Source organism: Columba livia, chromosome Z (genome assembly GCF_036013475.1).
Source record: "Columba livia isolate bColLiv1 breed racing homer chromosome Z, bColLiv1.pat.W.v2, whole genome shotgun sequence".
NCBI lineage: Eukaryota > Metazoa > Chordata > Aves > Columbiformes > Columbidae > Columba > Columba livia.
Genome location: NC_088642.1, coordinates 11512613 through 11540080, shown reverse-complemented (window position 1 = coordinate 11540080; position 27468 = coordinate 11512613). Strand labels below are relative to the sequence as shown.

The window sequence follows — 27468 nt, the reverse complement described above, 5'->3', positions numbered from 1 at the left end:
CCGTAGATGTTGGCCAAGTTTGCCAAGCACCGTGGCAGTAACAGTAACACACTCTCTTCTGCACCTACTAGTGTGGATGCTTGCTTTCTGCTGGATGTGGGATTGCTGACCCAGGTGCAAAGGTGAAGGAGGAGGAGGGAGGATACTCTGGTGTATGGAGCTGGATGTAGCGTTTTGAATCTAGTTAGTGGCCCTTGGGTAAAAGGGGATATGTCGTATCGATTTGAACTGGGCTCCAGGAGCTGGGGATTTGGGTTCTGTTCCTCCCTTTTTCTCTGACTTATTGTGCAGTGTTTAGAAACATACTCAGGCTTTCACCTCAAGAACTCAGTCTCTGCCCAATTTGTTTATTTAGGAGAATCCCATTGGTCCAATGGGAGGTTGTGACCGGGAATATAATTCCTATGTGAAATGCAAAAACAATAGGCAATGTTCCAGTCCTGAAGAAGCTAGGGGTGATTCATCCCAGTTCATTTAAACGAAGAGGGCCATGTCCTCAATCCTGATACTGATCCCTCAGAGAAACCAGCAGCTCTTTTGACCTTGCTGGTTTAGATTGGTCATTAATTTCTCTCCTGGCAAAAGCACAGTCTGCTCTTTCTTTACATGCTGGCAAACTGACAGCAGTGGTACCTCTGATCTGCAGTCATGTGAAATAGGGGATGTTGCTTATAAGCCGTTAGTTGCTTCCCTGCAATCTTTGCACCTTTGGCAGGGTTTCTGAGGTGTATTTAAAATTTCCTTGGATCTGTCATTACATCAGGGATCAATGGGCAAGATGGCTGTAGGAGATGAGATTACCACCATCAACAGAATCCCAGTCAGTAAGATGACATACGAGGAAATCTGCTTGCTTATGCAGTGTGTTCCCACATCCGCAACCCTGCAGATCCAGAAAGCATCATCAGGTGAGAGAGCAGTTTTGCTTTCATACCATCTATTACAAGTACCAGTGAAAAAAACTCCATTGGATCATCTGTGTCTGATCTTCTGCTGCCCCAGCTTTCCACATGGATTCAGAGAAAAACCAGAGAGTCCATTGCATCTGCACGGGTGAGCCAGGCAAAGCTCTTCATCACCAAACTGGGTTTCAAGTTCCTTCTGACAACTGTGCTGAGGGGAGCAAACCTTCTCCTGTGTGAAGTGTTCAGAGCTCCTGCTCACAACATGTCTCTCCTGACAGTGTTTGCTGAGGTCTGAGTCATTTCATACAGATCTAGAGTGAACTCGGCAGCAACCCTGTCCCGACAACCTGTTTTACTGCTGTACCTATTCAGTAAATATATTGACCCTTTATAATCACATCTGTCTCTCTTAAATCTGAATTTTAAGTAATGTTTTTATGAGCGGGGAATAAGATAATAAAAGCTGCCTGCCTGCCTGCCTCCCTCCCAACTCAGTGAAGCTGAAAATAAATCACTGCTAGTTATTTCTGGAGATAATTTCTGCCTCTCCTCTGGCAGTGGCAGCCCAACAGTGAGCAGTGAAGTGAAGGCTAAAAGAAAAGCAAGTTCCCATGCAGCCTGTGGTGTGTCAGGGTAAGGGTGCTAAGGTGGGTGATTTCAGATCTGGACGGTCAGTTCAAAGTCATTTCATCTCCTCAGGGGATACAAAAAGCTGAATATGTGAAAGGGAGGACTGAGAACCCTGGAACAGGCCTGAACACCGTCAAGAGCATCTACAGTGCAGAGGACCTTAAGCAATTAGATCTGCAAAATGTAGGACCATCTGTTGGAGGCTCTTCTTCATTGAGGTCCCCCTCAGTTCAGCAGGAACAGGTGGAAAGGCAGGAGTTCCAGTGCATTTTCATTGAGGTGAAGCTTTCCTCTTCATCATACTCTTCCTCCTATTCTTCCTTTGCATCTTACTCAGCAGCATTGTTTTTGCACATGCCGTTGCTGGAGAAAACAGAAGAGGCGAATGCAGAAGTGCCTTGTCTCACTGAGGACATGAGGACCATGCAGTTATTTCTCAAAAGGGGATACTGCCAGAGACAGAAGTCTCTATGGCTTATCGAAACCCATAACAAGAACCTACTCAATGCTAGCCCAGTTATCTGGTCACTTGAGAGAGGAATGCCACATTGCAGAAGTTCATCCTGTGCAAGGACCCCAGGGTGATGCTGCACAGGAGAAATACTCCCAGGCAGTGACAGGGATGTTAAAGATGGTCCACCTCAACCTGCTGAATGGCCAGAGAGGGAAGGAGCAGGCATACGCCCGCAAAAGCACCCAGAGGGTCCATAAAACGTCCCCCTTGGCAGGTTACATTAGCTACCATGTCACCGATAAGCTGAGGAGCTTCAAGAGGAATTACTACCACTACGAGCAGAACTGGCCACATGAACCTACCTCATCCTTCTTCGTCAAAGAGAGAATCAAATCCTTTGAAAACCTGGTGAATTTTGACCAGCTGTGGGAGCCGAGGGCACTCATCATGCCTGACCTGGAGAAGCTGGGTGGAGAGGGCTTCTCAGGGCTGCTGCCATTCTCCTACTTCAAGACAGAGCTGGAAATCACACCCTGCAGAGCCCTTGGCTCGCCTGCCCAGAGCGGCACAGCCCCATCTGCCCACGGTGGCCCCGCTGAGGTGGGTGCAAGAGGGACATGTGCCAGCAGCCCTCGGGACAGCGGCCTGGGGACTCCAGGGTTCACCTCAGATGACAGTGTTCCCCATGGCAGTTCTCTGGATGAGAACTCAGAAGACAGCTGGTCCATCCGATTGGTGTCGGCTTTGCAACCGCAGTTTTGTCGTCATCCCACAAGCCTCCCCTGAGGCAAAATTCCGCATTGCCCCAGGTCTACCCTCAGAGCCCCATCCAGCCTGGCCTTGAATGACTCCACAGATGGGGCATCGAACACCTCTCTGGGCATCCTGGGCCAGTGTTTCACCACCCTCATTGTAAAAAATTTTCTTCCTTATGTCCAGCTGGATCTTCTCTCCATTAGTTTAAAACTGCTACTCTGTGTCGTATCAATGAAATACTTTATCCTGGCATGGTGAGACTCCTTTTCTGTGTTCCTTCTTCCTAGATTTGGTCAGGTTTTGGCCACATTGTGGCACAGCAGCTGCTGTGGAAGGGAGACTGCACAGAGCTGGCTGCTATCACAGCCTGTGGTGACAAATGAGCTTGTTGTCCTGCCAGCAGCAGTCCTCAGATGTAGCTGTCTCTGTGGTTTTGTTAGTGTCTGCTGCTAAAACCATTGAGAAGAAGGAAGGGAACAGAATGGGGGCTGATCTGTCTCTTACATTTTCCTATTCATTTTAGCTTCGATCAACCGCTTATCTAAAGCCTGGACCAGCAAAAACTGCAGTCTGTTTTGTCAGCAGTCATACCAAACTATGATGTTGCTGCTATGCTCCAAGAAGTCAAAATACAAGTAAAGTCCAGAAGATAAAAGTAGGTTATTGGTGATATTTTTAAGGGTATTCTTAATGGAAGGTAAAATCTCTTCCAAATAATTTCGGTAGTCCTGTGGTAGGTTACAGCTGATGGTGGTTTTACTAATGCTGGTTATTGAATGCCTGCTATAAACCCATAATAAATTTAAATGGCTTTTGTGTAAGAAAGGGTATTGTTCGCCTAGCGCAAAAGCAGTTTTGAGCCACAATAAATAGACATCGTTTAAGTGTAGAAGTATGCCTCCATTTGCGTCATTATTATAACTAAGAAACTCCTGGGTTTGCCAATAACTGCACATCAAAATTTTAACTTTCCACCAACCATCTGAGTCAGACTCACTTTCCCCATTGTGCAGGAGTAGCTCGGCTCCTCTCTGTGCCTGGAAGCACTCATGTTTTGCTAGAAGCTGCAGTCATGGAAATGGAATTCATTTTGTTTAGTGCTGAACTGGTGGCTTTCAATACCAGAAAGCGGCTGCTGAGAGTTTGTAAGAGACTCCTGTGCCCTTTTCGCTCTCTCTGTGGAAAATGGTTATTGCATTAAGACAACCTGCTTCATTGTCTAGGTGTTTAAAGAAGGCCTCCAAAGTGAAATGATTGACAGAGCATTACTTCCCTGTTTGCAGTGTTTGTGTTTTTGGGATACGTCCATATCTTTTTAAATTCAGAATGGAAGCTGATAAAATAATGACAGCACTGGAAGGGAAACTGCCATCTGCTCTGCACAACTGCTGGCTGAGTTACATTCAGAGCATTCCTGAGTCTTCTTCACCAACGTTGCTTTTTGAAACATTAAACATGCTGGGGGAAACAGGACCTCCCCAAAATACCCCACTTTATCTCATTCCAGGGACAGCATAGCTAAACCTTGCAAGTCCCAAGGGGCTGGTGAGCCAAGAGGGTTTGGTGGGTTTACTGAAAAAAATAGGATTGGATTGTACTTCTGGCCAAAGAAATAAAGGGTTCATTGAAGTATTTTGCATGAGGTCTTGGAGAGATTGTTTATTCATGCCACCTTTCAAAGTCTGAGAACTCAAATATTTATAAACCTGAATGCTTTTTGGAATGCGCTCTTTGTTCGCATAGTTTCTTAACCATATTTAAGCCCAGTATGGCATGTATACTGGAAAATTTTACACTAGCCAAATGCTGGATTTAAATGTACAATAGGACAGTTCTTCATAGTTACGCAATTTCTGAAAAATGAGATGAACTGCCTGATTCAGGCTGAGACCTTCCCTGGATAGAGTTTGTCATCATCTTTTGCTCTAAACAGTGCTGAATTTACTGCTAACATTCAGTAAGTGCTACTAATATTAAAAATAAATATGCAGGCATTTTATTGTTTAAATTTCCATGACTGATGATCTTTGGCTAACAGGCTAACAGAGGTGATCACTGGAGGCCTTGTGTGTCCACTCTGTGGCCAGGTAAAGCAATCAGCATCCACAGCCCGGTCTCTGTGCCCCATAGTGCAGGTGCTGGCTGAGGACAGCAGTGAGATCTGGGGAGGAAGGAAATGCACAACCTTGGCAATGGAAAGCCAGGGTTCACACTGTGTTGCTGACTGGCCCAGGACATGTGGTCCTCGAACAACCCTCTAGCATCTGAGCCTCTGATGGGTTTTTTTTTCCTTCCCCAGTGTAAGAAGATTAACTTTTGATGGCAAGGGTTGGAATGAAGCTGACCTCTTAAACAAAAAGCGTTGCTATAGTACTAAAGGATCAAGGACATGTATATGCTTCCATTACCCTCACTGCACTTGAAAGGGACTAGCCTAGATAGTTAACTGATTTTATTATTTCTGGCCTAACATAAAACTATTCGCACTTGAGTGCAGGTGAGTGTGGACTGAGATGTTCAGCCCTGACTGCTCCTCTCTCCTTGAGCACTGATGGATCAGTGACGTGGAGCAGGGTGACACTGGTTTCTGACACAGGCTCTGTGAATTGCAGGGATCACTCTAATGCAGAAAATCTTCCAGAGCCACCGTTTGGCAAAAAAAGCACAAAGTAAAGCCAAGAATTTGATTGTTGTTTCATCAAAAACAATAATTGTGGTTTTCTGTGCCTTTTGAAATGAAATTAAAAGGCAAACGCGAGTTAAAATGTTGAGTTTAGTGAACTCAATACATCATTTAATGCTAAATAGATTAGGAGGTTGGTTTCTAATGAAGGGCTATTAATTTCAGTATTGGCAATTTCTGGAAATGACTGATGTTGGATGGGATCCCAGGGAAAAGCTGAGAGAACTGCTTTTTACTCCCCACTTCTACTGCTCTGCAGACAGTTACTATCCCCTTACTCCACCAGATGCCTGTTTATAGTCCCACTTACACCACAAACTGTGGTCTCTGTGAGAGTGTCTGGTTTTGTCCTAATAACCATTCAGAAGACAGCACCAGACTTGCTGGACAGGACTGCTTCTCTGCCATGACAAATTCTGTATTTTGGCAGCAGGCCGTCACTTCGAAGAAATCAGCTTTACACCTTTGTCTGGAGCCATGTTCAGCCCTGGCACAGACCTGCACCAGTCCCTTTCCTTTGCTGGATGCTCCCATTTCCACAATAGCACACTTAGACCTGTTTGGATCACTAACAAGCTCCTTACTTTCATCTCCAAAATAAAAGTTTGTCCTGCTGTTCCATCTAACCTTCCCAAGCTTCAGTTTGTGGTCAGTGCTACTTGTAAGGTTGTCCAGCGCTGCTGAGAAGAGTTTGATGCAACCGCCTTTCAAGAGGAAGGAAAAATGGGATAAGAAAAGTGTTAGTAGTTTCCTGGAAAGTAAAGTGCTTGCTCTAGAAATGTGTATGGGAACTGTTGAGTTTTGACTGCAAAATGTCGAGCAATGCAAAATTGATTACAGCCTGTGAAAATTAGGCTACTGAAGGTTTAATACCCTTCCACGGTCCTGATATTGACTTTGCTTTCTAGCCTCAGACTGAGAAGACTTTGTTGTCACAGGAGTTCTTCGGTACAGTTGCTAGTCATTTGTAGCATGAACAGAAAAGCATTTAACGTCTCTTTTAATTCCTCAAGTTGTTTTTCTTACCTGCCATAACCTGAAGGCACTGGGGATTTGTCGTTTGTGTGGGAACTTGCTCTTGATCTTTGGTGTTGTTTTTCTTCTTCTTCCTCTCCTCCTCCCCCTCCATTTTTCTGCTAGAGCAAAAAAGACACATACTTTGTAGTCTTGCACAAAGAAGAAGAAGCTGGCCTGGGATTCAGTGTTGCTGGACGAACAGATCCAGAACAGAAATCAGTCACAGTAAGTGATGGCTGCAAGTCAGTTTTTTTGCAAACCTCACTTTAAAGCAGGATGCTGAATAGATCAACTGCTTGTTTATCAGGACTCACTGCAAGTAATTCACAGTCACAAAACACTGTCTCTCAGAGGCAGCTGCATACCATCTGCTACTGAAATCACAGAGCATGTGGGAAGCGTAATTTTTATTATTGGAGTTGGGTGTGAATTATGTTTTCAGTCTTTAAAAGTCTGTTACTGGAGAGAATCGGCTAGATCTAAATCCTCTGTGTGTACATAAAATCCTGCATGCAGTTGCAGTGCATGCAGCCTTTTAGGGGAGATTTTAATCCCCAGCCCTTGAAAGTAAACTCTGTGCAACAAAGTATTTTTTCTGTAGAACAAAATGCATTTCAAGCCACTAAGTCATCCTTTTGCATCTATTTGCATGGTATGTGACCAGCCAAATTGAGATGGACAATTAAATACTTGTACAGCTGCAGTAAGTCAGAGCCTTTCTTTGCACAGGTGCTGTGCAGCACTCACAAGTGTGTGTTTGAAAAAAGCACAGGGTTTATGTCCCAGACAATGGGAATTTGAGGAGTGGGTATCACCCACCACAGTGTTGTTCTTGGTGTTTGATGTAGCATGGATGTGGATTTAATCTGTCTGTTGTTTGGAAATACATTAATTGAAGACCTTTGAGGAATTCAGTGAAAACATGAGTGATTTGTGATATTACATGCTTTAGTTAATTTTGGTTGTCTTTGCCTTAGAAATCGCCATGCAATAATAGCATCTTTTCCTCTGCTTCCCACCCCTAACCACAGTTCTTGTCCCGTCACACAGGCCTTAGTATAATTCTTGAGGGTCTTCATTGGAGCAAATGTTGTATGCTTGATATCCAGGCAGTGGGCACTGATTGCGAACTTTGGTAGGGTCTCCATGCTCTCCTTGGCCTGTAGAACACCATGTGTGGTCATGAGGTTCATGCATCCTTAAGTTAGATTTTTTTCTTGTAGGTCCATGGAGTGTTTTCAAAGGGAGTGGCATCTCAAGAAGGAACTATTCATCAAGGAGATCTTGTTCTGTCAACCAATGGCATCTCTTGCAAGCTCAGTCCATGGGAATGTGCTGAATACTCTTCATCAGGCAAGACTATACAAATATGCAGTCATTGTCATCCAGAAGGAAAAAGAGAAAGTAAACAACTTCTCCAGACTTGAGATATCAGCTACTGGCGAAAAATATGTGGGGTCTGGAAAGGATGTTTCCGCGGCAATAGGAAGAGGTATGATCTTTGTCCAAGGACAGTTGGAAGGACTCCCTTGCAGGGCAGATATAAAGGAAAAATCTCCATGTGTTTTAGGTTAAAAGTGTCTTTGTGATTGAAGGGAGAAAATGAAATTACCTTTAAATTTTATTTATTCTCTTTGGAGCCTAAATGCAGTTTGGTTTTGTGTTTTGTTTTGTTTTAAATATCATAACTAGACAGTAACTTAGAAGGCATTTAGGGCCTAATCCAATTTCTACTAAAGTTGGTGATTCCACATGATATTCCAATCCAGGATAAACTCAATTTAAGTAATAACAGTAGTTGGTGAAAGAAAGCAAACAAGAAAGAAAGCAGGAAAGCAAGAAAGCGAGGAAGAAAGAGGAGGAAGGGGGGAAGGAAGGAAGGAAAGAAGGAAGGAGAGAGAGAAAGAAAAATCAAGAAAGCCATAAAGTGAGAAAGAGAGAGAGAAAGAAAGAAAGAGAGAGAGAAAGAGGGAAAGAAAGAGAAAGAGAAAGAAAGCAAGAAAGTGAGAGAAAGAGGGAAAGAAAGAGAAAGAAAGCAAGAAAGAAAGAAAGCAAGAAAGAAAAAGAAATTTACAAGTAAATAAAACCAACCTCAAAGAAAACTCCAAACCCTGCAGTTTGTTGTGTATAGGGACTAAACTTGCTTCTTTGTAACAGCAGTTTTCATACCATTTCCACTAAAAACATAGAAAAAAAATATTTTCATAATACAGTAAATTGAGCTAAGCCAAATCCAAGTCAGCCATCCCACAGGAAACTAGGAATAAATGATTTAAGTGCAAATCTATCAGTGAAATGGTAAGTTCCTGTTTGGGAACAAGACAGCATTTCAGTGTGAAGGCTGCACTTGGGATGTTACAAACTGATCTCTCAAATTTTTGTAGAATTAGGAGACAAACCCCTTTATTGCCTGTCGGCATGCTGTGGATGACCTGCTTCAGGCCTGCAGTGTCCCTGGGGGGCAGTGGGCAGTGGTTACAGCTCGCTGCTGACAGATTTGGTGGTGTGGCTTCCCCTGCCTGCCAGGGCAATACCAGGCACTCAGCTGAGACTACTCTAAAATGAGGACATGGAGCTGCCACTCACCCATTTTTGACCCGTTGGCCATAATCATTACGGGTTTGTTGGGGCTGGTTGTTTGTTTCTGTAGCAGTTTTTACCATTTTATGCTTTCACCGAGATTTATAGTATAGCTTTGTAACACAGCTTAAAAGAAATAGGAAACACTCTGTAAATGAATGGATCAGTCTTTCTGGGATTGCTCCCATGGATGAAACACATGTAATACTTCAGAGTGCGTTTCTATCCTCAACTCCCTGCGTCCTGCATGTTGACAGATGCAGAACATCTGCTGGGTGCAGGCACTAGGGGGCAATATTATTTCATTAACAACAGTATTGCATTATTAAGGACATATTTCTATCTTGAAGGCAAACCACAGCTTCAAATGTTTTAGATAACATTTAAAATTGTTTGAGATAACAGTAGCAGTAATTTGTAATAATTCAGACTGCATAATTTTTACATTCACATGAGGTAAAGAAGGTCCTGTTTTCCAAAACTGTAGACCTATTTCCTCTGAAGCAAAATCATGCTTTATGTCAGCTACAGCAATATTGAAAACTAAAAATATCTGCTATACAGGAGGCAGGATGCACCTACAGGTAATTATGGTTATTTCCATAGATATGAGACTGGAAACAATTACTCACACTAGTGGTGATTACAGACTTTTCCTTAAGAGAATGGAATACATCTGTTTAATGTAATGTTTCATTCATTGCTGCTTTTTAAAAATACGTGGCTCATTGAATAAGCAAGTGGGAACAACTGAAAGAAAAAGAAATACTAGTCACTCACTATTTTTGTAATTTTTCAGTCATTTTGTTGATGTTTAAAGTCTTTACTAAGTTTGCTAAGCTTTAATTTTACCAAAAAGAAGCCTTGGCAAGTTTTAGTTGAACAGGCAAAATGAAAATGTCTCTGTGTGTAAATGTGTTTTGTACTGTTTCCCATTCACAGCTGCAATAATTCACATTCACTTCTGAGAAACTGGGTGACAACATGTTCTAATCCGAAAATGAACTGAACTCTGAATTGCTTTGTCACTGCAGCAAAACCAAACCAAACACAACTTGCAATTTTCTGTTAACTGTATAACACTATGCTGTGTATATTGTGTCATAGATCCAAACCTGTATATGAATGATGTCTTCTGTGTTGAATTATTGAAAACCTCTGCTGGCTTGGGATTCAGTCTCGATGGTGGAAAAGCTTCCATTGCTGGAGACAGACCCTTAAAGAATATTTAGAATATAAAGAATATTTAAAGGTACTACAAACATGCAAACACAGTGGATATTATCCTGATTTTGCTTTTGTGCAATGTACAGACATTTTAATTCTTGGACTCAATGTGTTTTGTAGCAAACTTGGGTTTTGTGACCTTTGTTTTTTGCCACTTACTAGCCAAATGGGTAATAAAAAAACCCACTCCTGGGAATGGCTACAGGTTGCATCTGCTTGTAAAAGTTTGTGGAGGGATCAGATTTACTAAATATGATGCAGTTACTTCCTGGGCTTGTAAGCTATTAAATTACAGCAGCAATATTTTATGTAACAGTTTGAGAAGTTCATGCCTTTTATCTGATTCTCTGTTCTAAGAGAAGTACAGCGCAGATAATCAGTGTGGTTCCAAAGTACCATCCTGCATTATACTCAATTGGTAGTTTTACCTTTTTTTTCTTAGATATCAGTATTGGCTTTTGCCAAGAATATGTGGTGTTCGTATTCAAAAACTGCCACTCCTGCATGGTTTGTTTGTTGGCAGGTAAAGTTAAATGAACCATGTAGAGATGGGAAACCAATCCCAGAATTATGCTGTGATTTTTGTGTCTTAGTCTGGGATTCAGTTTAATGAAAAATACAGCACTTTCTAAAGAAGATGAAGCTCTCACTTGAAGGTGCAGGTTTGCAGCATTTTTACAGGATTAGTTTTCAGAGGTATATTCTCTCACCAAGGAAAAAAGGCTGATATTTTCTGAATGTCATATCAATTTGTCTGTGTGTGTGTTTTCCCCTCTTTTGAAAGTGATTCAGAGGGTAAAGGGCATGTTTAATTTTTGAGCTCACTAATTTCTATCCTTAGATACAATCCTTTTATCCTCCCCTCCCCATGGTAACTGATGTTGTCAATTATCATCACAGAAAACATACTTTCAACAGTGAAAGGTGTGTCCCTCCCTAAGAGGTGTTTCTCTCTCTGGCATGTTTGTCTGAACTTTGCTACCCATGTTTGGTTTGTTCATCGTTTTTATCCAGTTTGGAAAAATCTACTTGTTACCATGTTAAAATTTGGTTTGAGAAAATGCATCCTTGCCACATACAACCTGTATGTTTACTTTATCTTACAGGTTTTCTTACAGCTGCAGGGGTAAAGTACAGCATATTTCATGCGCTCGTTCTGCTTCCTTCAACGACAGACCTTTTTTCTGAGAACAAGGATTCATCTTGGTTAAAATAACATTTCCTGTGAGATACAGCACGGGTTAGATTGCTAGAGCTGAGCTGAACATAAGTGACTTGTACTGAAATTGCCAATGTTGAAAAAAATAGTTTATTTGCTGTTCATCACAGTGAAAAGCAAATTTTTGTGGGTTTGCTTTTTTTAATTTTCACACTGACTTTTTCTCCATTTGCTCCTAGGTGGTGCTGCAGAGCAATCTGGAAACAGAGAAACTGGAGATGAAATTCTTGCTGTTAGTGGAAAATCATTACTTGGCCTCGTGCATTATGATGCCTGGAACATTATTAAATATGTACCAGAAGGCCCTGTTCAGTTACTAATCAGAAAATGCAGAACTTCAATGTGATGGAAGCATCACATCTAATGACACTTGCTAAGACAAGTATCTGCAGAAGGAGTATAACTTGTTGGTTGCCATCCTGTTGACAAGGATGGCTATTTAGACTATACTGTATCACCTAGCTGTAATAAGACTTCGGAACACTTACTAGGGTCTGATCCTTTTTCATTGTCTGGAACAATCTCACTTTATTCTTCTAAGTGCAGTTTTATTAAAAATGCATGACAAAAGAGTATAATTTTGCACAATTTTAATGCCTAAAACATTCATAATTTATTTCAAAGCTGAAAAATCCTTCAATTGTGGTGGATGCCGAGTCAGTGCATCAGTTTTTAAAACTGATGCACTGACTCGGCATCCACCACAATTGAATTGAATTTTAGATGTAACTCATAGCTGATAGCACTTGGCATTAATGAGGTAGACGTCTGTGAGCAAGAGCATCATGCCCACCAAGGTGTAGACTGAGTTGTTAATTATGATTAAAATTGGAGCGATAAAAATCAGGGTCTGAATGTGACGGGTGGACCCGTGCAGCAGCACAGACGGGAGCAGGAGGGTCCAGAAAACAAGCCAAGAGCCTCTCCCTGGACAGGCCCCCAACCCTGGGAACCTCAGCGGGATGGGAGCAGGGCAGCCTGTGTCACCAGGCACTTGCTGCCTTGGGGGTGTCCTGAGCGCTGCTGCACAAGTTTCTACTGATCATATATGAGAGCTGGTGGAACTGTTAGAGGGGAAAACCCAGAACACAAACAGAATGACGGCAACTGCCCCCCCACCCCCTTCCGGCCCCGAGTTGAAACGGAAGATTAACCCTTTCGCAACCTGTGAGGGGAATGAAATGAGTCAAAAAACCTAGAAAAAGCCGCAGATTGGGACCTCGGACCACCCCAACCTGCTGGGTGAATTCTTGCCAATGCCCTATGTTATGTACATATTTCTCTGCCGAAACAGGTAAGTTTACATGTTTTTTTTAATTTGAGAGTTACGGGGTGACTCCTGGGCTGCTGCAATTTAAACAACCTGCACTCCAAAAACATCCCCTGCCAAATGCAGCAAAATTGTCAATAACCACTGAGGAGCTATGGAAGCCCCCAAATCAGGGCATTTTGACCTGTAAGGACACTAACAGACAGTGACTCTATAGCAAACAAAGGAAAGGCGAACCCCCAGTAAAAACGCAAGTGGGCCACACTGTCGTTTTGAAACTGCCTTCCATTGGTACTATGCCCATGACTTTAGCAAAACCTAGAGGTTTATATGCTTGGGGGGGCTTGACGAAAATGGGAAAACCCACCACATTAGTGTCCGGTGGATAGTCCTGGACTTCTAGCTCCAAAATCCCGGTTCCAAGGAACTGAGGCCCATCTTTGCGTTCTCTTGCAGGACAAAAGGAAGAAGGACAACCCAGACCACTCCTGCTGAGGGACATATGGATGGGGTGGAAAGAGCTCCAGCTGAGACTGGGTGGTGGTTACAGTCAGTCTTTGGAATGAGGATCACACCAGGGTGAAACCAACCATTCAGGAGGCGAAACCTGCAACTGCAAACACTAATGAACTCTATGCATGACATCATATAGGCCCCTAAATCATCAGCTACATGAAAATGGAAGGACTGTCCAAAGTCAGGCCTCCGTGACAGTAAGATACAAGTACACCTGGCTGTGTCAGGAAGGTGCTGACGCTGAGCGTTCTGGATGGTGAAAGTGAAAACTGTTTGTGTAGATGGGAGAAACCATGGTGTTAGATATAGCAAAACTGACAAGGTTGCAGTGCCGTGAGCGTTTCTTTTTGATTTTCTCACCTCTACTCATGGTAGAAGCATCAGCAGAGGACCGTGCTGCTAAGTGTTATTTATAGTCTGTTGTACTGGGAGGAGAGTGTATGGGTGCAGGAGATTAGACTTTTACTTCTCTTCCTGCATTAGGGATAGCTAAACAACGTAAAAGAGATACAAGAGCAAAGGGGCCAGTGTCCTTATCAGTTGAGAACAAGTTGTTTGTTCCAGAGTGCTCAGGTTGTTTGTCTCATTAGGCTGGAGACTGCTTGCAGCCAGCATGCCCAGGGTGAAGAGCTCTCAGCCTGGAGACAGTCCAGATCTAAAGTGCTGCCTGTGTTTCTAGTGAGCCAAGGCAATGAGTAGCTGTTGCATAAAGGTCTGGGTTTGTCACTTGGCCCCGCCCCAAGATCATACTAGAGTTCGGTTTATTTACATTTATTCAGCAGTGCTTGGAGCGATTGCTTCCAGGTTAGTGGAGCACTTGCTTTGGTTCATTTCTGTGACAGCTTCATTAGACTGCAACTCATGACGTGCGAAGGAAAATTCGGTTCTGCGAGGCAACCCGAGACCTGGCGAGGAGAAAAGCTGTGCAATATTTCCCTGAAAATGAATAAATTTAATTATTTTTCAGTGACATACTAGCATGTGAATCTGGGGAGGGCATGACAGAGGGCATTGCATTTGGCTACAGGAAAGGCAACACTGTACATAGTCCCACAACTGCTTTGCCTGCAGGATTCCTGTGGAAAATGATTCCGGTTCAGTGCTGTGAAAGGAGAGAGGAGCTGGGTCTCCTGTGACCCCAAAGCTCAGCCACTCCATCGGGACTGGTCCTTGCCTCCGGTCACCTCCATGGTGGGAGAGGCTTCAGGAGGATGCAGCTTTTTGTGTCACAGGGCCACAATGAGATTGTCAGCCTGTGCCAAGATACAAGAGGTTGCCCCTGCATAGTTGCTGAAAAACAGGGAGAAGACATTTGGCAATGACAATTAAATGGCAAGACTTTCTTCAGGAGTGATGAAATTTTATTGTAATAGCATGTATAACAGACACATAAAATGCATGTGGAATTTAATGCAGTGTGGCAAATACATACCTGTATACACATAATGCATATGATTGCAGTAATGAGTTTTTGCTACTTTAATGTGCTAAGTCACAGTTCTGTTTTAGGAAATGGCTTTTTTTTCAGTCTTGCAGTTTGAAATTTTTGAGGTTCCAATGCAGGGAGGTGTATGTCTCTCTTGCTTCTAAACTGGTGTGAGCTCAAAGGTAAAGTCTTCATTTTGTAAATTAAACTTAATTTGAGGTGTTTTAAGATGATAGGTGGTAAATATTTTCGGATGTTTATTTGCGGGTGCTGTTTATTGTGAGTGATTTAGAAGGCTTTCATTTTTCAGTAATGGAATACTGTTTGGTATTTTATTTTACATGCACGTAGATATGTGTTGGCTGAATAACATCAAAAAGGGGGGGATTTTTGTGTGTGATTCAATAGTGGCTATAATTTAAAAGGCAGGTTTAATGTTTTAAGTCTGACAGTTACTATGGATAGAATGATAGACTTTTCTACTAACATTACAGCAAGAAAAAGAATAATATTTAGCCCTGATTGTTTCTGTTCCTTAAAATACTCTTTTGTGTGTGTGTGTGTGTGTGTGAAAGCACAAGAAACATCTTTACTGATGCTACCAGTGTTGATACGATTACAGTTGCATTTCCTGACGTCTCTGTTGGGGTGACTTTCCCCACAAAAGCACCAGGATTTGGGCAGTCTGGGTCTGCTTTATTGCAAACAGGATGGACAGACCAAACAGATGTAGCGAACCCTTGGTTATGCACCTGGCAAAGTAAATGTTCTTTTTCTAAGAGCCTGATTGCACCAAAATGACAGAGAGCATTGCATTAGTTCATCATTACTCAGTAGGTTCACGAGCATTTTTGGCCTTGCTGTTTGCATAAGGGTCCCCATGGTGATTCTTTGCCATGCTGGAGGGTTGGCCAAGCTCTAGGAGAGCAGTGACTCTGCAGAGACTGGCAGCTGCATCTTGGAAGAGCAAAAACTCGGGATGAAATTACAGACTTGGTCCACAACTCTTCCCCAGGGACCTGAAGTCCTGGGGCAGCTCAGGGTGCGCATCCTGGATATGAGAGTGGGCTCTGGTGCAATACTGCCATTGCATATTTTGCAGCTCTTAGTATCTGGAAGCTCCTTTCAGCTTCTCTGGGGATTTGCATCTGTATTAAAAACTGTGATTTTAAGCCTAAATTAGGGAGGGAGCAACAAAAAAAGAAAATATGAGGGAAGGTAAGTATTAATAAACAGCTGAGTGATTCATATTTTGTAATGATCCTCACTTAACTCTGTTTAATATTCTGCCAAATATTAATTCTTGTCAAATTCTGAAGGAACTGTTCACAGAAGGGAATGTTTACCTGGTTCTACATTTAGGGGATATAAATATATATGTGGAACTATTGATAAGCAGTAGACTAGATTATACGAGAAGGAGGGATCCCACTGTATTTAGATTTTGAATGTTAGGCTGATACACTTATGATATGATATTTTATATTTACACTCTTATTTATGTAAATAAAACTTCTTTTAATGAAAACTGTTTAATATACCTTGTATATTACAAAAAAAAAAAAGGTGAATGCAATAACATGAAATAGATTGTACATTTTTTCAATTTGCTGTCTCTGTTACTGCCATAGACTGTTTTGGTTTAGGTTTTTAGTGATTTTGAAAATAAATGGTATCCTTGGTACTCATCTAGATATTTATTTCTCTTATGCCAAGATCTGCCTGGTCCACAGCTGGAACTGACATTGCAGGGACAAGGTTGTCTTGGAGAGCACAGTCAAAGACTGAAGTGTTAATGCTGTCCAAATGTGCATATGAGCTGTTAAATATCTGGTAAAATACCACCCTCTAAGAACTGTCATTTACTGTGAAGGGAGTTAATGCATTTAGAAAGTGTTAGAAGGTGTTTTGTAGGACTTGCTTCAATATCTTAGAAGATGCACTTTGTTTTTTCCTGTCCCTTTGCAAGCAAAATGTGGATGGCAAAGAGTTTTCATCAAGAGCAGCAGTCACTGCAGCTTGTGGCCTATAAACTGTACCTCCTGCCCAGCCCCTGGGCTATAAGGGAACGGGTTGTGTGTCTAGGTAACATGTATATACAACTAGTACTAGACTGGTATTTGTTTCCATTGTCCACCTACCCTGGGGATAAACTCCCCTTCCAAACCGCAGTGAGCCAGCAGTGTGGGCTGGGCTGGAGGTGACCCATCTGTGGGCAGAGTGGAGCTCAGGCTGGGAGGTAGATGCCATAACCTCCAAACTGGAAAAGTTTCCATCAAGTAGTCCACCTTTTTAAGGACATAACTGGCTTCAGCGCTGCTGCACGGCAGCTCAGAGGAATTGTGCCACCCAGAAAGATGGGGCAGCCCAGAAAGCACAGACTGGCCAGTCTACCCTCAGCTGCTCTGACATGGGGAATGCCAGAGGCGCCCAAAATCCTAGAATCATAAAATCTCGTACTGCCTGGCAGTGCACGGACATGTCAGCTGGTCACAGAGTCACACAATGGTTGGGGTTGGAAGGGACCTCTGGAGATCATCCAGTCCAACCCACCTGCTAAAACAAGTTCACCAGAGCAGATTGCACAGGAATGTGTCCAGGTGGGTTTTGAATGTCTCCAGAGAAAGAGACTCCACAACCTCTCTGGGCAGCCTGTTCCAGGGCTCTGGCACCCTCAAAGTAAAGAACTTTCTCCTCATATTCAGGTGAAACTTCCTATTCTTCAGTCTGTGCCCATTGCCCCTCATCCTATCACTGGGCACCGCTGGGAAGAGTCTGGTCCCATCCTCTTAACACCCATCCTTCAGATATTTATAAGCATTGAAAAGATCCCCTCTCAGCTTCTCCAGGCTGAACAGACCCAGCTCTCTCAGTCTCTCCTCATAGGAATGGTGCTCCAGACCCCTCAGCATCTTTGTAGTCACTGCAGGTCAGGCTGAGCTGGAGGAAGGAGCTTGTGCGTTAAGCGTTTGTATCCACCCTGCGAGCCCGTGTTTGAGTGCTGGGCTGGGCGCCTGCAGCAGCACCGCAGCTGGAAACTCCCTCCTGGCTGGTGGCACAGCGCCGTCCTGCCCTCTGCTCTGTGCACGCATGGTGCTTGCCTGCGTCTCTTTGTTTGTGCCTTGCAAACCTCACGGCTTCCTCTGGTGCATGGTGCTGCCCAAAAGGGCCAGGTGGGCTTTTCTGTGAGAGGAGGAAGGTGTTGGCTCTCCCGTGGGGATGGCGTGGATGGCGTTTCCCTCATCCCCGATGTTGTGCTCCAAAAGACGCTGTGTTTGCTTTTGGTTTCCTTCCCTGGGTGCTGCACCATGAGGGTGCAAGTGAGCGAGAGTCACGTGAGGAGGGAAAAGCCCCAGCTGTTCTGCTGAATCACGCTGTGGGACAGGCCGGTGTGCCAGCTCCCGACCGGCCCGTGCGCTGCGGCCCTTTCCTGGGCTGGAGCGGAAAAGGAAGAACTTTGTGGTCCCCTGGTCCTGCTTTAGCATTGGGAACCCTTTTACCCAGGTCCCTCTCCCTTGCAAACAGCCACGATGAGGGATGTTTTGAAGCCTGTATTGCACAGATGAGATTGTGTGAGGTGTAAAACCAGTAGCGTGGGAAGGGGCTGGATGGGGAGGTGTGGGGTGGTACCTGCAGCCCCCTCAAGCTCACTCCAGCGTGTCTGTCCCTGGCTTGGAGTCTATCTTCTACCCCACAGGTATATGGGGAAAGGAAGAAGACATTTTTAGTCATGAAGATCTCCTCTGCTTTTCCCTCTCCCCTGCTGTCCTCAGTGCTGGGCCAGCGCAGCCCCTCTGCCCTCTTCCAGTGACTCCCCTGTATCCATCCTCCTCCTGTCCTTCTCCTGACACGTGGGGTCAGCTGGGTCAACAGGGCTCAAGCCTCAGAATAGCCTGGCGCTTGTAAGATCAGTCTCGAACATCTTTAAATAAGATATTAATTGCCCCAGACAGCAGCTAAGTGAAGAGGAATAAAAGAGAGAGAAGACACAATGGACTTAATCCATATTAGTACATGTAACTTAATTTATGCACTAAGATATGTGAAGTGGTAGAAAATTACACTTAGGTTTTACATAACTCTTTCGTATTTCAGGGATTTGGCGTCTTCTGAAGGCCTTGGGGCATGGCCAACTTCGCACAAAAGGCAAGAGAATTTTGCAGCTTCAGGCACGGCTTTTTTTATTCCTGTGTCACTAACATACAGAGCTCAGATCTAAATGAGACAGAGATGCCTACTTTGTTGTTTGCAATGAGGTTTATTGTTCTACCTGAAAAGTTATGGTCTATTCCTCGTTTTTTACACTTTTGCTGCTCTCCTGTTAGCATCACTCACTGCAACTTACGTCCACATGTTTGTGGTGTGGCTGTTCATGGCTCCAAACCCTCACCTATATTTCAGAGAAAGTGTCAAAACTGCCCCTTTGTCACATTTGACCAAAGGCTGATGGTTGCTGTTTGTGTCCCCACAGAGGGACGGAGTGCAGCAGAGCCCCTGGGGCCGTCCCCAGAGCCGGCGGCCAGGCAGGAGCAGGGTGTTCGGTGTCTGGGCACAATGCCCGTGCATGAAGGGAAGTGACGTGTTGGGCCAGTGTGTGACGGCGATGACAAGGGGAAACAAAACCTCCCCAGGCCATGGCCCTGAGCTGCACTTCCTGGTGCCCAGGGCCACGCAGGCTCAGCCCCAGAGCCAGCTGTCACTGTGGTCAGTGCCACCCGCTGCTCCTGTGCCGACAGCCCCTCGCCCTTCCCTTGTCCTGGGCTGGGAGGCACAAACTTTGGTCCAGAAATTTTTTCCTATGCAATATTTGGGTTGTATAATATAAGTGCTCTTGCAGCACCTCCACCCTGTGTCCAGCACCCCCATATCAATAAGTGCCTGAGGAGAAAGGGGTGCTGTGTTATCTAGGGCTGATTCCCACTCCTGGTAAAAGGTTGGGTCATTTCTCCCCATCGAGGAGTATTGCTGAAACAAGACTGTCACCACCAGCCCTTGGCAAAAGCCCATTTCAGACTCTGCCTTTAAGGAAAAAGCCAGCCATGACTTGCTCTTTCTGTGTAGTTGTATTCTTCAAAGTACCTGACTCAACTAAAAAACTTCAAAATTAGTTATGATTGTAATATTTTACAAAGCTTTTATTCCCTTAAAAAGTATAGGAAACCCTTTCATCAAATGATCATCAGAAAGAACACTTCATGCAAGTAGACATCCTTTCCCAAAACAAGGAGTTCCCCTTTCATCCCACAGTGTGTAAAGCTGTTGCTAGAAGGATGTTTTCCAGCAGTCATGGTATTTTCTGAAGTTAGCCAATGCTAAAACCAGAACCTTTTTGCTTCTCCACTGATAGTTCCGTGTGTGCTGGCCTCACCTCGCCATACAGCTGAATCAGTCTGATAGTGCTGTGCTGAGCAAACAAATTACCTGAAGCTGTAGCTCCTTGGATTTTTCCCCACCGAGGGAAAGTTTCCTTGACATGATGCTGACGCCACAGAGGCATTGGGGAAGGCCCAGCTCCTGTCATCAAAAATTACCTCCCTAATTCCTGATCCTGGGCGGGAGGAACTTGGATGTGTCCTAGTGCCGTTGTCACAGCTCAGTCAAATCTTTTTGGGAGCACCAAGGGGAAGGTGCAAGCAGAAATCTGCCCTTAATTATTGCCACAAAGCAGGTGGCAAAGGTGTCGGTGATCCCGGCTAGTATCCTGGCCCTGAGAGAGGAGGTGCAAACGTGTCACCCTGACCTAAGCAAAGCATGATAATGGAGGCAAAACCCCAAGGGCAGAAAAGTCTGGTGATGGGCACCACCCCAGGGCTGTCCCCTGCTCTGAGCCACCCAGGCGGGCTCTGCAGCAGTGTCACAGTGGTGACACAGGGGTGCTGGCATCCTGATGGCAGCTTCAAGGCCTCTTCATAGGACTTATGCAATGTTGCTGAAGGTCACCGGTTTATTTTGAGGTTTGCAGCTGGATTGCCCCTTGCAGAAAGGTGCCATAGCCCTTCAAGGGGTGGCAGTGGCACGGAGGAGCTGAGCCAAGTGGTGCTCCCGCTGTCCTTTCCTGTGGAGGAAGGAATGATGCCAAAGCCCCTGTAAGATGAAACGACTGGAACAGTTTTGTTTGAGGTCATTGACATTTTATGGGATATTTCCTGTTGCTAAAGGAATGACGGCTGCCTCCACGCTTTTGGAGGTGAGATTTGCATTGCAAAGAGACCATACGTGAGAAGGAAGGCCAGCCTCAGTGTGGTCAGTTCCTTACACCAGACAATAAAATGACGCGCTTGGGTAAAGACCCTTGTTTACAGCTGTGACAGCTTTTGGGACAACTGCTCACTGACAGCCCTGACATCAGACAGTCACCTGCTTCACGGAAAACCCTGCCAGACACATCAAATCCCCAGCCCTTCCTGTCCAGCCTCCTTGCACCTCTATGGGTGCACATCACGCCTTTGCACATTCTCATGTCAACAAGAGGAAAATGATAAAATTAGTCCCTTCCAGCATCACGTGCTAAAAATAATGAGGAGCATATGAGACATTGTTTTTCAGATGACTTAATAAAAACACCCTGCCATGGGGAAAGAGAAGGAGGGAGATGTCTGTTGTCTAGCAATTTGTTCAGGAAATACCGCTTGTGCATCCAGTCTCGGATTTTTGAGCATGAGCTGGCCGAGGGCACTGGGTTGGTTTTTGCCTGGGTGAGCACAGGGCAAACGTGACCCAGGGCTGCACTTGTTGCTCTGGCAGGTGCCTGTGGGCCATGGGGGTGGCAACTCCAGAAGTTTGCTTCAGCAGGTGCGTTTGGTTGTTTTTTTTAGTATCAGGTGCTTGTGGGTGAGTCAGGTGCCTTCAGACACTGATGCCATGCTCCAGTGATTGGATTTTTTTTTTTCCTGCTTTTTAGGGAGGAACAAACAGGTCACGAGCATCATGCTCTGGCAGTGACCTGGTTGTAGAGGGACCAGGCTCCAGTTGGCAGTGGGTGAGGGTGTCTGGATGGTTTTGCACATCTGACGAGTCTTACGAATGTAATTTCTTTGCTGGTGGGGCTGTGCAAAGATGCACTGTGCAGAACCTGCAGTAGCGCTTGGCACCAGGTTGATGTGCCTTCTTAGGAGTGCTTCACTGATGTCCCTTGAAGTAAAGCTGTTTCAAGCCTCCGCCTATGGCTAACTGGGAAAGGACAGGGACTGGTTTCCCTTTTTTTTTTTCAGTTTATTGGAAATCAAAGCATTTGGTCAGGAAGTTCTTAGTTCTCCTTACATTGGGAACATGTGCCCCAGGCATGGTGCTCCCTGCCCATGAAGATGGGGAGAAGCAGCAGGACGAGTCAGGGGAGATCCTGCTGGTGTGCATGGAGTGGCAGGTAAGGGTCTACAACTCTCCTCTAAACAGACAACATCTTTGCATCCCAACTTCAGGAAGGAAGAATAAGCTCTATGCTATTCCTTTGCTAGTCCCTTGTGGTAAGCAGTATAATTTCCCCCTTTTCCAAAACTCCAGCTTCAAACTTTGGAGAAAGTCAAAATCTGATATCGGTGAAATTCATTCCTTTCTGCCTGGATCTTAGACAAAACCCTTAATTCTGATGTTTATCCTTTGTTCACCCCCAGGGATGCTCTTCCTCAAAGCTGCTACATTTCTGGTAGAGATAATGGAGCTCCTGACATTCCTCAACTATTCTGTGGCTAGAAAATATATAGAAAACATATAGAAAATATCTGTGTTGCTAGAAAATATTAGAACAGGTGTCTCAGTTTCCAATTTTGAAGTTCAAGGGTATAGTTATGTCTTGTTCCTCATAAAGGCAAAAATAAAAGCCTAAAGTAAAAGCATGCATACGGGCACTCTGCTGTTGACCTAGTGTGTGCCTGCTGACTTGGAAGTATTGAAAGAATTTGTATAATACCATCACACATTCAGTATCCACAAAAAAAAACCCTGAGTTATAACAACAATGACTCATTTTTCTTGCAAATGTTTTGTATTTATTATCTCAGCACGAATTCAAGACATACATGCAAAGGGCATACAGCCAAACATCTGGCCTGTATCCAGAATAAGCCTTGAGAAAAACAAACTCATGTTGATACAGCTATATAGCAGATCCTTTGCAGAAGTAACAAAAACTGCTCTTAGGGAGGATGGCAGCAAGTGCTTGCTCATACACGGGCACTGATTGCTTGGATACAGGTCCTTTTCCTGAGATCACAGTGAAGACTAGCGCTCCTGGCAAAGCTCAGAGAAACACAGAAACATTTCATGGAAAGCAAATAGTCTTTGCAGATCTAGACAGAAAAATACTATGCTAATACTTAACTCAGATATCCCCATAACAATGCATTTTTTTCATAACATTAATATGTGCTACAGTGTAAAGAACTGGACAGGCTCTATGAAGCCCACACCTTGTTACCTATTACATATAGCAGCATATATGGAACAGAACACTTTTATTCAAATACATTTCAGCTACTAATGTGAATACTAATGCCAAATTTTCCTGAGAGTCACAGACAGGCACAATCATTGTTTAATGTCCTTGATAAAGACTCCAAGACTCCACCAAGTCCAAGACATACAGTGGGAGCCCTTCTGTTGAAGTGAGGGTTGTCTTTGAAGAACAGCTTTGACAAATTGGCTATGGCGCTAGCGTGGGAGCTTGTATGTAGCCAGACAGAAACATTTTGCATTTACTTTTTAATACCTGAAAAACTGACCTCTGTACATGCTGGCAAAACACATTACTTTGTAGTACTAAGACGAATACCAACAATTCTTGAAACATGTTCTCCCTGAAAAGTTATTAGTTGGCTTAGAGGAGAAGAGAACTGTGCTCAAGTCAACGGCAAAGCTCCCGGTAACGCCACTGTGACAAGGTTAAGACCTCCACGTCTTAACCTTGGCAAAGTCAGTCAGCTTCTGCTTAGTGAAATCAGTGACAACAAGTAACAGTCATACACAGCTGGCTGTGACAGAGTGACCAGAGCTATGTAACGACAATTTTGCAAAGCCAGAAGCAGAAGAGATAACAAAAGTATTAATTATAGATAAAAATAAGGCAGGAAAAACATCTGGCCTGTATCCATAATTTGAACAGATGCAGAATTCAGAAAATGAAACTATACAACCTTATACAATGCGAATTAACTTAAATATAAGGTCAGTTAACAAAAGAAACCCTGACCGTCAGCCTGAGAGGTAGCTACAAAACAAGATCAGCTTCAGCAGTTTCCTTGCTAGCTTACACTCAAGAAAAAAATACTGTTTAGGGCTGCATCTGACATGAATTGACCAGCAAAGTTACTGTTTGCCTTCATGGCGGTCAACATGCTTAATTCAGCTCCTCTGAAACCAGCCAAGGGCAATAACCCCTCAGTGAGACAGGCACAATGCATCACCATCCACTGGATGTGCTACAGCGGCTTCATCATGCAGAACTGAAATAAAGGTGCCATGAAATGAATAGAAATCAAGTGCAAGAGAAGCACCTTCATTTATAAGCACTGGTAAACATTCAGAAATCCAAGGCTACTTTTCTGTCTGGACTGTAACATTCAATTTTATTGATATTATTTCTTCAAAGAGAGGTAGTTGCTTTCTTTGAATAAATAACATTCTCAAGAAAACCTGAGATTCAACTTTAAGATCTACTTCTATTGAAGAGCTATTTTATTAATTATAAAGACACAGCAGTATTGTACTGTTCTTGAGAAATTCTTCATGATGTCAAAAGAATCCTTCTACCAAACACACATACCTCAATATCTGTATTTGTTTAATATATATTCATATATATGTCTTATATAATGACATACTAAAGTATGCTTCCCTCTGTGCTGCCTGAAGGATTTCCTTCATTATCAGAAAACATTATGCTTTCTTCTAGTTAATATAATGTATTTTTATGTCATGTTTTGAACATTTTTTCACTTTAGTCTAGCAAGCACCATTCAATTAATAGTTCTGTGAAGTACTCATTTCATACACATAGGGTGCACACATTTATGTTTTTATATATCTAATATGTATATGCAAATATATACATATATAATATAAACTAGAACTATGCAACATTGTGTTAATTCATAAAATTTTAAGTTTTAGTCCTATAACAAATAACCATTCAATAAAGATAGTGCTTTAATTAACAAATTAAATAATCCCACCACCAAATCCATATCCAGCAAAATCCATGCTTTAGAAAACTAGAGGAGTCAGGCAAGATAGACGATCCCAGGTTCCAATACATTGCCTTTTTTTGGCTTCTTCCGGAAGGTGGTCCCAGCTCCTCGGTGAAGTGTAGCTGTGGCACATGAGGACCAGAGGGTGGCTGGGGAAACAGGGCAGCTGGAAGTCTTCCCAGACCAGGCCGAAGGGCAAGTTCCATCTTGCCCCAAATCTCCCCATCGCATGGCAAGGTGCTCTGCCCATTGCTATCTTTTTTTTCCACCTGGCATTCATACGCCAGTATTACTGTAAGATTCTTCAAAGAAACGGTGTTGCAGCAGCTGTTCTTCAGCAGCCACACACAGCAAGTACAACACAAAGATCTTTCTTCATCTCGTGGTCTCAATGAAATCTCTTGTTCCAAATCCACAAAGCCAAGGTCCTTCCCTGCTTCTCAGCCCAGCCGTGTCCAGGAACAGCTCACGTTTCCGGGAAGAACAGCTTGGCGAGGAGGTTCAGGATCCTCTGCCGCAGGTCCCACTTGTCGCCGATCCTGCGGAGCTGCAGGGCACACTCCACCGCCACCTCCCGCTCTGTAAGGGCACAAGCGCGGCCGTCAGCCACCCGCACCACCAACTCACCCACATTTATATCTAATTACCATGAGATCTTGGCAGTATCGTAAATTTCTGACAATTAATTTCTTTCCTCTCAGTATTAAACTCATGCCCTCTCTACGATCTCCCGGCGATACCCCTCCCCGCGTTCACACGGGCGGCCGCAGCCGCATCCCGCGGCGCCGCGGGCGCTGCCCCCGCTCTAGGTGCTGGAGAAGCGTGTCCGCCCGCAGACCCCTCACCCCGCTCCCTTCACCCTCCGGTACCTGCGGGAGCGGCGGGCGGCGCAGACTTGCGCAGGTTTCTCCCGGGCATCATCGCGTCGTCTGTGGACGGTACAGCGGGACACTGCGCGGGCCGGCGGCGGCAACGAAATGCGAACGGGCGGGGCGGAGCGAGGCCCTAAGAGCAGCAGCTCGGCGGGGTTTTCCCCGCGCTGTGACGTGAGAAACCGGGCGGGAATCCCGCCCCCAAGCCGGGCGGGCAGGCGGCGGCGTGCCGGAGCGCGTCCAGGGCCGTGGGCGCCGGGGACAGCGCCTCACCGGCGGGAAAGAAAGGAATGGCGGGATGGGGTGTGCTGGAATAGGAGGAGATGGAGGGATAGGGTGTGGGATGGGCGTGTGGTGGGCCAGGAGAGGTGGATGGATGGGGACTGTGTCTTCTGGGCAAGAAGAAGCAAAAGCATAGGAGGTTCCATCAGAATATGAGGAGGAACTTCTTTACTTTGAGGGTGACAGAGCACTGGAACAGGCTGCCCAGAGAGGTTGTGGAGTCTCCTTCTCTGGAGACATTAAACACCCACCTGTACGCACTACTGTGCGATCTGCTCTGGTGAACCTGCTTTAGCAGGTGAACTGGACTAGATGATCTCCAGAGGTCCCTTCCAACCCCAGCCATTGTGTGACTCTGTGAAGGGTGGGGTGTGCTTGCACTAGACAAGGAGAGATGGGAGGGTGGGCTGTGCTTGCAGTGGTCCAGGAGAGATGGGCGGGGTTGTGCTTGTACTGAGGAAGAGGAGGTGGGAGGATGGGGTGTGCTTGGACAAGCAAAAGCGAGGTATGGGGTGTACTTGTGGTGGGCAAGAAGACGTGGAGGGATGGGTCTGCTTGCTGTCAGTCAAGAGATGCTCTTGACACAGTGCTGTTAGTATTCAAGGTGATGCTGACCTTGGCCTCAGACAAGCCACAGAGCACCCGGCTGGCCTGTGTCATGTGCCTTTTACAACTTGGGGCTCCCTCCCACTGCTGAATCCTCCCCGTGGCAGCGCAGTGCCCGCACAGTGTGTCACTGGCTTACATGTGCTGGGACACGCTTACCTGTACTTGCTGTGATATTAGACCATGTTTTTCACAAGAAAAAAAAGATTTGGAATTATAAATTCACTTCTTGTAACTTCATGATTGTTGCACAGCACTGGGAGAGCTGCCAGTGATATGTGGGTCACTTGTCTGCCTTCCATCTCTCACGGACCTGATGTGTAGTGGCACATTTTGTTTTCAGGCAGAAATGAAAACATTTTCACATAAAGCAAGCACATATAAGCCAGACATAACAAAGAACTGATTTGTGGCTAAAAGCCATTAAATGCTCTCCAAAACACAGCTTCGAGAAGGAAAAGATCTCATGTTGTAATACAGAAACACAGGGAGCTGTCTAGAATCTCCTTTCCGTGGAACAGGAGCATCTGAAGTCAAGTGTCTAGAAATACTGATTGCTTGGAAGTCTATTAGAAGAGAAAATGTTGGCCAGCTCAGCTCAAAAACCCTCTCCCTTGCATATTCCTGGAAATGATGGCACACCTTGTGTAGGAAAACTCAGCCCCGTTGGTGCCTGACAGAAGACAGTGGACAGAGTGGTGGCAGAGTGCTGGCATATGGGAGAGGCAGCCGTGCTGGCTCACGGACAGGGCATTTCTCAGGGTGAGATGTTTGGGTGAAGGCTATAGCTGGATGGAGCTTTTGGCTGTCACTGAGATGGTGGCTGGGCACTGGCTCTGGTGAC

The 27468-nt window shown here is 44.6% G+C and overlaps 1 protein-coding gene and 1 long non-coding RNA gene across 2 annotated transcripts; one reads left to right on the top strand and one right to left on the bottom strand.

The window, feature by feature from the left end:
• Positions 1-5816: 5816 nt before the first annotated feature.
• Positions 5817-12098, top strand: LOC135577351 (uncharacterized). The gene is made up of 3 exons (XR_010469100.1): positions 5817-6670; positions 7669-7937; positions 11651-12098. It is a non-coding gene; the product is annotated as an uncharacterized LOC135577351 (long non-coding RNA).
• Positions 12099-22645: 10547 nt separating this feature from the next.
• Positions 22646-25893, bottom strand: PMAIP1 (phorbol-12-myristate-13-acetate-induced protein 1). The gene is made up of 2 exons (XM_005508078.3): positions 25734-25893; positions 22646-25443 (listed from the first exon to the last, which is right to left on the bottom strand). The coding sequence occupies exons 1-2, from the start codon at positions 25783-25785 to the stop codon at positions 25331-25333; spliced, it is 165 nt and encodes a 54-aa protein (XP_005508135.1). The 5' UTR covers positions 25786-25893; the 3' UTR covers positions 22646-25330.
• Between the last annotated feature and the right edge of the window lie 1575 nt (positions 25894-27468).

Coding starts and splice junctions, on each gene's coding strand:
- PMAIP1 (XM_005508078.3), bottom strand. CDS start 25,785: ATGATGCCCGGGAGAAACCTGCGCAAGTCTGCGCCGCCCGCCGCTCCC. Junction 25,444..25,733: donor GCCGCCCGCCGCTCCCGCAG/GTACCGGAGGGT, acceptor GTGCCCTTACAG/AGCGGGAGGTGGCGGTGGAG.